At 44.1% G+C, this 10,331-nt stretch overlaps 1 protein-coding gene across 1 annotated transcript; it reads left to right on the top strand.

Annotated features, from left to right (window-relative positions):
• The first annotated feature begins 3,440 nt into the window (after positions 1-3,440).
• LOC127037126 (thyroid transcription factor 1-like) lies at positions 3,441-9,423 on the top strand. The gene is made up of 2 exons (XM_050928624.1): positions 3,441-4,417; positions 8,228-9,423. Exons 1-2 carry the CDS (start codon positions 4,168-4,170, stop codon positions 8,773-8,775), a joined length of 798 nt encoding a protein of 265 aa, XP_050784581.1. The 5' UTR covers positions 3,441-4,167; the 3' UTR covers positions 8,776-9,423.
• The last annotated feature ends 908 nt before the right edge of the window (positions 9,424-10,331 follow it).

Below are 10,331 nucleotides of genomic sequence, written 5' to 3'. Positions count from 1 at the left end.
CTATACAAATGCTCTGTGGGCAGATACAGCTTAACAGACACTAGTGCCAATGCCATTCCTGTCAGAGGGTACTTATATAGCCCATGAGAGTAAGGCACTTAAATACTTTTGAGGATCTGGGCTAAGAAACTTACCCACAGTCACACAGGGAGGCTGTGGCAGAGCAGGGCATTCGTCCCTAATCCCAAACCATTAGGCCACCCTTCCTCTCTGCCACAGAGAACTCCCCGTTGTCAGGGCCTGCAATCTGGTGACAGTAGCACGAAGCAAGATTTGGGGACAAGGCTGGTGGAGCCAGTCAAGCAAGCCCTCACCCTACAGAAGCCTTTAGCAAGGTGGACAGGGAACCCCATGGCCCCAGTGCTGCAAAGAAGCTGGGGCTACAGCCCTACATCCAGAGCAGGGTTCCTCCTGGAGAGGGGCATTACAGTCCCGGCACCAGGGTCGGTGGGGAGGGGGATGGGTTTCATTCCCAAAGCCCACGGATGCCTCCTCATTAGTCTTTGAGCAGGCCATGCAAATATCACCCACCAAGCAGACACAGAACAGGAGACGGGGGGCGTCCAAGCCCTTGGTGTCACAAGATTAGCTTCCAATTCCAGGCAGAGAGGGGGCTTGGAGGAATCTGACAGCCATGTCCTATGCTAAATAAGAGCAACTTTTATGCACGGCATCATGAGATCAAGCAGCTCGCTGGCTGCGGAACAGCTTTGAAAGTACGGCTCTGGTGGGAATTTTCACTGGACCCTGTTTGCACTATGGGATGCCCTGGGTTGCAGAATCGATTAGGAGGATGGCAAGCCCCAGAATGTAATAGCCTCATCTTCTGCAATGACCTGGAACGGTGACCATAAAACAACCCGGAGATTCTACCCCCTCCTAGTGGAACTATGGTGAATAATTCATTTCCTCCCCTTTTAAACTCAACCTGATATAACACTCCATGCTTGCGTGGCCCCTTCTGAATCCTCAAAGCACTGGGCAAATATTAACCAGAAGAAACAGTCAAGTCCCCTTTCTATTTTGCAGCTGCCGTTGTAGGGAAGTGTAAATTACACCATCCTACATCAGCATTGCCAGATCTTATGCTTTGGTCATGAGGCTCCGGATAGCTGGTGTTCTGTGGAAAGCCCCACCTTCTGGAGTCAGGAGAATCTGCAATCATGACTAATAATAATAATAATAAAAGTTTCTAGCTCTCGTGGTAGCAAAAAGGGGAGACAGCAGAAGATGTAGAGCCCAATATTTATTATTATTTTTTAAATCTCATGATTTAAAGCCAATCTCATGAAATCTCAGAAAGCAAAGAACAATTCCCGTATCCAACTTGCCACCTCTCTAGATATCTGGTAACTCAAAAGCTCATACAAATACTTAAATGAGCAAGATTGCCGGCCTGGATTTGAGCCAACACGTTAGTGAAAGGGAGGGTCCAGAGCCTGAGGAAGAGGACAATCGCTGACCTGAGTTCGGCATTGCAAGGAGCCAAGAAAGTAGATTTCCCCTGCTTCCAGGGTTTCATTTCTGAAAACAGCTGGGCAGCTAAGGCCAGGCCAAGACAGGGGAAGGGATAAGGGGGTGCCGAAAATCAAGTTGGCTCCACCTTTGATCCTGTAGTAAGGGCTTCCTCCCAGGAGGCATAGTGCCCCCTGCCACACTCGGGCACATGGCCCTGTCTCATCCCACCCCATCTGTGCGGCTCTCATCGCTGGCTAACCTGCCTCCCCCACCCTGCCCACTTCATTAGCCGGCTTTCCCTCCATCACAGGCTGCGATGCCTACTATGGAGGGGCGAGAAAGAACATTTGGCGAAAAACAAGCTGGCTCATATGCTGCTCTCTCCAAAGTGCACCTGGTTTTAGCAAAGTATTTAATTAGCCTCCACAAACTTCTTTTCCTTGCCAGCAGATTACAGTGATCTCAGACCGAGAAGCCCTGGAATGTGATTCCTTCCGAGGACATGCTCAGTTGAGACGTAATGACATTGACTTGGTGTGCAAAAGAGTAAGAAGAGCTGCTTGTGAACGATTTTGTGACAATACAGATTGGTGACTTTTCTCTGAATGTCACTGGGATTGGCAGTGAAAGTCGCTAGATTTGTCACTGGTCACTTTGACGTGTATTTTCTTGCTAGGCAAACAAAAAGTTGCTAAATCTAGTGACAAAGTAGTGTGTGAATCCAATTAGCATCCTCATTAAGCCAAAGCTTGACTTTAAGCAAGTGCTAAAGTGCTATCCTGAGCCAGGGCCTAAATACACAAGCAGAATTTTTGTCCTAGCAACAACAGTGCACAAACAGTTGTCATCAGTTGCATCATCTGAGCTCTGATAACCTGAACACCCATCCAACACAGGCTCTTTAGCAAATGAAAGGTCTATAACTACTAATTAATCCTGCTATTTGCATATTGTTAAAAATACAAACTCCATCGGGGAGGGGGGGCTGCCCCCTACAGACCACTCTGATGAGATCAAACAAGAATTTAGGATCGTCTTCCCACGCAATGACATCATCCCAGAGCGGGGTGCAACCCAAGGGATGATGTTACCAAACAAGTCAGCTAGTCAATCATTTGTTATCGTTCACAGCCACTTTTTATGGAGTATGTCAAAGGACGATCACGGGGTGTTTCACCCACATCCAGGGAAAAAGTGTTCTCACTTCAATCATTTACTCCATTACGTTCCAAAGAGTGTTTATTTTCCCATGTTATTAATTGACCCACATTTTGCATGAGGCTTCTGGTACAATTGACACAGAAACACACACACTCCATAGGTACATAAACCCTACAAAATAGATTTAGACACACAGACTCACACTTTACCATTGCGTGCACTACAAAACAGATTCACACACTGCCTCTCTCACGCACACACATCACAAAACAGATTCACACCCACAAGCTCTCTTATGCACAGAGTGTACAAGACCGATTCAGTCCTGAGTTGTGGACAATTAAAGTCTTCCCTTCCTGTGGAAACTCAGCAAACCTTCAGTCCTTTTTTTTTTTTATTATTTTTACCTTATACTGAAAAAAAAAATCACAAAACCCATCTAAGGCCTTGTTTACAACTAAACCACTACAGCTGCGCTGCTGCAGCACTTCAGTGTAGACCCTCGCTACAGTGAGGGACCTTAATCCGCCTCCCAGAGAGGCAGTAGCTAGGTCGACAGAAGAACTGCGCTGGCTCCCGGGAGTTAGGCTGGCATAGCTCCCACTCTCATGGGTTTTCCACACCCCTGAGCAACATAGCAAGGCTGACACAAGTTTTCAGTGTAGACCAGCCTGAAGGTGCAGCATTTTCAAGGAGACAAATGCAATGACAAATGCCTCTGCGCTGAACGAGTGATCTCCATCCCCCCACTTCTCATCAAAGAGGGAGAGCATTGATCACATGATCTTCCCCTTCTCACGTTTTCTGTCAGTAGGGCCAGATCCCCAGCAGGCCTACATCAACGGGGCTTAGAGTGACCAGACAGCAAGTGTGAAGAAATTGGGACAGGGAGTGGGGGTTGAAAGGCGCCTGTATAAGAAAAAGCCTCAAATATCAGGACTGTCCCTATAAAAATCAGGACATCTAGTCACCCTAATGGGGCCAGATCCACAGCTGGTGCAAACTGGGGTCCCTCCATTGCAATCAATGAGCCGGATCCCCAGCACCACTCACTTCACTTCTACGGAGTTCTGACAATTTATACTGGCTGAGGATCTGGCGCCAGGATCCTAAATGAGGATTTCTCTGATTCCTCTTGCCTTGAGCCTTGCTTTTCATCACTCCCGCACCCACTGCCTTGCACATAGTTTTAAACGGATCAGAGTTGCAATTAACTTAGGCTCGTGGCATATTCACCCCTATTGTCTGAGGCTCTGAAGAGGAAGGCTCCTCCTCCCTTCCCCTCCTCTCCTTGTGGCGTCTGCTGCCCATAAGCCCTGATAAGGTGTGTGCACAAGATGAAAGGTGAGAAGCTGGGTTTACCCTGAAACCTCCAGCAAAAGCCTGAGGTTTATGACAGTCACCAAAGCAAAAAAAAAAAAACAAGAAAGAAAAAGTCACTTCTGAGGTCTCAGGACCGGCAGGTTTTACATGAGCTCTGGGGACCAGCCAGTTTAACTCAGTTACCAAGCCAAGTTCCACAGAGGAGCCGAAGAGGTTTTTTTAGCCATGGAAACCTCATGCATGGAAGGTTTCGGGCAGTTCATGCAGGTCGCTCACCAGCCTTGTCTTCAGCCTGCACTGGGTTCTTCTGGCTTCTCCGTCACTCACTGCGTTTCTCAAAGCTCCATGCGAGGTTACTGCGCTGGGACGTTCCCAGGCCCTGCTGACCTACCAGCCTACCACCAGGACAATTACCGCAATGGGGTCACCAATGGAGATTGGTACGGGCAGATGCAGGACGGACCATATCCACCAAGTAAGTGAAAGAAACACAGATGATAGATGCTACAGCCTGTGGCCCATTAGAAATACCAGCTCAGTATCAGCTCACCTTCCCCAGAGAGTTGGCTTCAATGGAGCCACTCATCGGAGTTGAGGTGAACACAATTTGGTTCTGGAGCTCAGAACTGTTTTATTTGTTAGCCTTAATCTGCACTGAACCTTGTTACAGGGCCATACCATGCAATTTAAATCAATAGACCCATTGTAGCATTGATTTTGCTTGATCTAGAAGGCAAGGTAAACGCCTCTGGTTTAAAATAAAGAATAGGACTTTTGATTCACCTGCCTCCAAAAAACGCACATTGATTTTATAATTCAGATGAGATTGATAGATCGATAGATCGATAAGGTATTTGGGAATAGGTAGATGAGATAGCGTGTGTGCATTAGGACAGATGGAGTATGTAGAGGGATGGATAGTGAGACAGATAAAGAGACAGAGATATCTCAAATACACCTAACTGTAAATCCTCAAACAGCATGTGAAAATATGAATGAGGAAATAAAGGACCCCGGATTGACTACATTTAGCTAAATGCCCCTTCAGGTCAATGGGAGTTTTGCCTTGAGTAGGGGTGTCAGGATTTGGCCCTCCAATTTTTAAGAACACCCCAGCTGTGCTGCTACCCCAATAAACAAACTTCAGCCCTATACAGTCAGGCTAACTACTAACAGGAGTTGTCACACTGAAGCCAATAAGCCGCTCATTTACACCAAAGGTTTAAATGGAGTGCCTCATGATTTACACCAGTATGAGCAGAGAATCAAGCTTCTCGGCCAAGATCCTCGGCTAGCATAAATCAACACAGCTGTCTTGACTTTGATTTACAGCTGTTGGAGGACTGGACACTGGCGTTAATAGATTTACTGAGCAGTAATTGTTATACTGGGTACTGGATAGTTTGCAGGATTGTATCTAAAATTCCAAAGACCCTTCTCTAATGGTTAGATTGCAAATAACTTGATCTCAGTAGTTTTTTTAAAAAGAAGACTCCAAACAATCAGCTGTTAAGTGAGATTTCTCCAATTCAATCCACTTTGATCGTGATTTGTGTATAATTTATAGGAACGTTTAATGATGTTACTGAGTTTCTGAAAAATCTTAATAGAAATTAATATGCACACTAACATTATATTATAAAACTGAAGATCTCACTTGGTTATTTGAAGACAAGATTTTAACAAGTCCTCTTTCAAGAGGAAAACTAGCTAAAATAATAGCATTTTAATTAGCAGAAATCTACTGATGAAATACGTTATATTAATTTTAACAAGAAGAGTAATTAACCATTGGAAAACTGACCAAGGGTCATGGCAGATTCTCCATCACTGACAATTTTTAAATCAAAATGGGATGTTTGTCTAAAAGATCCGCTCTGGGAATCATTTGGGGGAAGTTCTCTGGCCTGAGATCAGACTAGATCACAGTGGTTCATTCTGGCCTTGGAATCTATGACTCTATACAATAATTATTAATTATTAAAGTGGCATGTTAACATATACATATAAAGCAAACCCCCAGGAATATGTAGCAATCAAACATCAAAACACAATTAATACAACCTGTAAATTATTAAATTGATATTCAGTGATCATATTAAACTCTAATGGAAACTGATGTTGAGAAATAAAGAAAGCAGCAGCAGCAAAGAGCTTGTACTCCACCTAGCTAGAATATTTTGAAATTTTGCTGTCCGAATGTTTCCCCATTTATCTGATCCAGATCACATGCTACTCTGCTAAATATCACTAGGGTTTATATAATTCATAGATTCCAAGGCCAGAAGGGATCTTTGTGATCATGTATAATTCATGCCATAGAGTTATGTGTTCCCTTCAGAAAAGAAGCCACAATTTAAGATCAGCTGATGCACAGTTTGGATTCTCATGCTTTTAAAATCCTGTTGCTTAAAAGGCACGTATCAAGGTTAATTTCTCCCGTGGTTTATAATATAGCTGCTGTTCTAAAGAGGAAAGTGACCAAGTTATTCCCTAGCTGAGTGGTGCAGATTTCCTAGGGCACTGGTGAGATATTTTGGCGTATGTGTTTGCGTGTGTCTCTTGCTGATTCAGGCTGAGAAATGAATTTTTGGGTCAGATTCCGATCTCCTTCATAGCCGTGTGACTCTGGAGCAAACTTCAAAGAGATCAACAGAACAAAGATGTATTTTACACCCAGGAAACTAATAAGGGCGACTGTCAAATCCTCAGCGGGTGTAAATCCCAGTCAATGGTGCAATGGAGCTGGGAATCTGCCCCCAATCTCCTTGACGCTGGCTAAGCAACTCAGAGTTTACCTAATAGCTAATACCTATTGCTGTTTACCTAAGAACAATCAGTTACTCGTTCCCCCCCTCCCAACAGAAACCCATCATGGCTCTATATTTAAAACTGATACTTAAGATCTGTTTGTCAGATCTGGAACATTCAAAAAGGGAATTGAATTGGCTACCTGGAAATAATTGCCAGCAGTTCAGAGCATTCCTTCTGGTGGTGGGCCGAGGAAACTGGATGGAGAGCATAAAAGCCTGTTTCTCTCTGAGACAGGCTCCGTTCAAACAAGAATTATTTGGAGGATTTATGTATTTTTTATCTCTGGCCCGAGTAAAACAGGAAGTCAGACTGGATGATTGCAGTAGCCTCTTCTGACCTGGGAATCTAGCATGAATCTATTGTCATCTCCAAGAGAAGGAACTGTGTCAAATAATCACTCAGCACCTTTGCTTGTGTATTTCCTTACTTCCCCCAAATGCAGCCCTGTAATTACGTTTCCAGTCACCTCTCCCAGTTACATATGCCAGCATAACATTGACTCTATTTGCATGGTGGGCACATTTTGCTTTAAAATAAAACCCTAATGATACCAAAGTTGTTGCAGTGACCCTTCTATAGTTAAAGGTTTAAACTAGCTTTGCTGTTCAATGGCCGGTTTTTCTGAGTGCTCTAAAATCCTTTCTATTCCACAGATTTAAACTAATTATTAAAAAACAAATAAACTTAAAACTCTAATATTTTAAATGTTACCATCAAAGCTTTTTTTTTTTTTCAAATTCAGAATGTTTAGACTAGTGAACCCAGCAGTTCTTTTCGACTTTAAAAATCCCAAGATTGAAAGTAATAATGTCAGCTAGTTTCACTTCATCAGTTAATGCTACTTATCCCTTACTTGCCACTCCTTGCCTCGGTTTCCCCCTCTGTAAAATGGGGCTATGGCACCAAGCCACCTTTGTGAAGTGCTCTGAGGTCGCGGGATAAAAAGCCTTACCCTATGCCATTGCCAAGTACCACTTGGGCAGTAGATTTTGAAGCAGACACCTCCACTGAAATCAGCACTTAATTTCTAATGAAAGAGGTGCCACTTTTTTACTTTCGTAATTGACACACCAAGCCCAGAGGTGCCGGCGCAATGAACTGTTGAGCTTAGAGGCGCTGGAGCTCATCCCTGGCACAAATTAAGGCCTGATTGAAACCAATTGCAGGATGCTTCTCACTGTCCTTACTCCTTAGCTACTGGGAGTGGTTAATTATTGCGCTAAATAGTTCTGATTAATATTTGACAGTGATGTTGCCACTAGCTGTTTTTACATGAACATTTAAAACCAAGGGCCCAATCCTAGCTCCGGATCCACACGGATGGAACCCAGGAGAGCAGACTTGATGACACACATTGCCCCATCCAGTCCTACAGGGAGGGCATCGACTTCACTGGGGATCTGCCTGGGAGCAGGGGCCCATTGACAGAATCGGCACCAAAGTGACCCCAACTTTCTCGTTCCTTTCCCAGTCTCTAGGTACATGGGACCGTCTGGATTTAACATGCCCAGCACTGGTTGCCTGGGATATATCGGGGAGGTGGCCAAATCTACCCTCTTCCTCCAGAACACGTCCAGGCGGAAGAGGAGGGTGCTGTTCTCTCAGGCTCAGGTTTATGAGCTGGAGAAGAGGTTTGAGCTCCAGAAATACCTGACTGCTCCTGAGCGGGAGCATCTGGCCAAGGTCACCCACCTGACCCCCAACCAGGTGAAGATCTGGTTCCAGAACCACCGCTACAAGATGAAGAGGCAAGCCAAGCAGCGGGACCTGGAGCAGCCACATAGCCCAATCTCAGTGCTCCACAAGACCTGTGCCAGCAGCCCCATCACCTCCCATGCTGACTATGGCTTTGCAGATCCTGAGCTGGGGAATAAATCCCCTCCGGAGGCCCATTACAACCTCCCTGGACTTGGGCAAGGTGGTCTCAGAGGCCAAGGCCTGGCCGTGAGCCCCAACACTACTGTAGACTGTCAGCCCAAGGCCAGCAACAGAAGCCTCATGTTTAGCAAGTCGTGGTAGCTTCATTTGGGGGAGGAGGGGTTTATTTTCCCGAACTGAGATCATTCCACAAATTCAACATGAGTTCACAGAAAATTTGGCACAATCCAAATCTCCATTTTTCCACTGGAAAAAAGTCTCCACCAAAACCCAGTTCTAAGGCAGCCTGATGCACCCCATTTCACAGCTGGGGATCTGAGGGCAGAAATACTTGTCCAAGGTCACACGCGCAGCAGTGGAGGCGGGAACTGAACTCAAATCTCTAGCCTTCACCATTAATTCCCCAAACTTACCTGCCTACAGGGGTGGGTGGCACTTTGGAGTGGGCTAGGCCAGAGCTGCATCTGCCTTTGAGGAAGCCTTCCAAACTGGCAGAGCATACTTAGCTAACGGTGCCTGATTGCAAAGGTTGAGAACAGAGTCCCCAACAGAGCTGCTCACAAAACACATCCCATTACTCCACTCTGCTCTCTCCAGGATACAAGGAACACAAACACGAGGCATTTCTTTTTAGCACAGGTGTTTTGGTTTGGTGACTGCAAGGCAGCATTAAGGAGGGACAGCTGAAGCTAGTGACACTTACCTCCTTTGTAAAATGCTGGGTATTGCGTTGGTCTTAGAAGTGCCATTTCTTTTTCCCTGTTCATTTTGAAAAAAAAAAAAAGAAAAGTTTTTTTCTTTTTTAATCTCCGCCAAATTTTTCTGGAATTTTTTCATTCTGAAAAAAGCTAATTTGAAAAACACTTTAGATAAAAATATTTGTGTTTAAAAAAATTTAAAAAAACCAAACATTTGAACCCTAATCTGACAACGTTTACTAAAAAATGTTAAGGGTTTGGGGGTTTTTTTGACAAAACAAACTCAATCTATTTACTTAGAGAGAAGGTTAAGGGGTGATTTGATTAAAGTCTGTAAGTATCTACATGAGGAACAAATATTTAATCTAGCAGAGAGAGGTTCAGTATAACGTGCTCCAGTGGCTGGAAGATGAAGTCAGAGAAATTCAGACTGGAAATAAGGCAAATTTTTAACAGTGATAGTAATTAATCATTGGAACAACCACCCAAGGGCCAGGGTGGATGCTCCAAAACCTGACATTTTTTAAATCAAGCTGAGATGTTTTTCTAAACGATCTGCTCTGGGAATTATCTCGAGGAAGTTCTCAGGACTGTGTTTTACAAGTCAGACTAGATGATCACAACGGTCCCTGTTAGCCGCGGAATCTATGAAAAAAAACCAAAACCCTAGAAAATGTTGGCCTAAATGAAACCTCCCCATTCAAATGTTCATTCTGGTCTAAAAGCCATTTTTTATTGGGAAAATAAATGTTTTTTTTGTTGTGTTTTTTTAACAGGCTGTAGCTTGGAGATCTGCAGATGGAATGCACTGCATCAGAACTAGATATTACAATTCTAATATGATCACAATAATCACATACTCCTTTTAATTGTACTTAATAATGCTTTCCAAATCCATTTATTTATTCGCCTTTAAAGAAAAATGTAGATTGGAAAAATCTATCGGTTATTTTTTAACTTGATAGTTTCATTTCTTAGAAGAATGTTGAAAATCAGGGA

Source organism: Gopherus flavomarginatus, chromosome 18, assembly GCF_025201925.1.
Source record: "Gopherus flavomarginatus isolate rGopFla2 chromosome 18, rGopFla2.mat.asm, whole genome shotgun sequence".
NCBI classification, from domain to species: Eukaryota; Metazoa; Chordata; order Testudines; family Testudinidae; genus Gopherus; species Gopherus flavomarginatus.
This window is presented reverse-complemented; position numbering and strand designations above follow the sequence as displayed.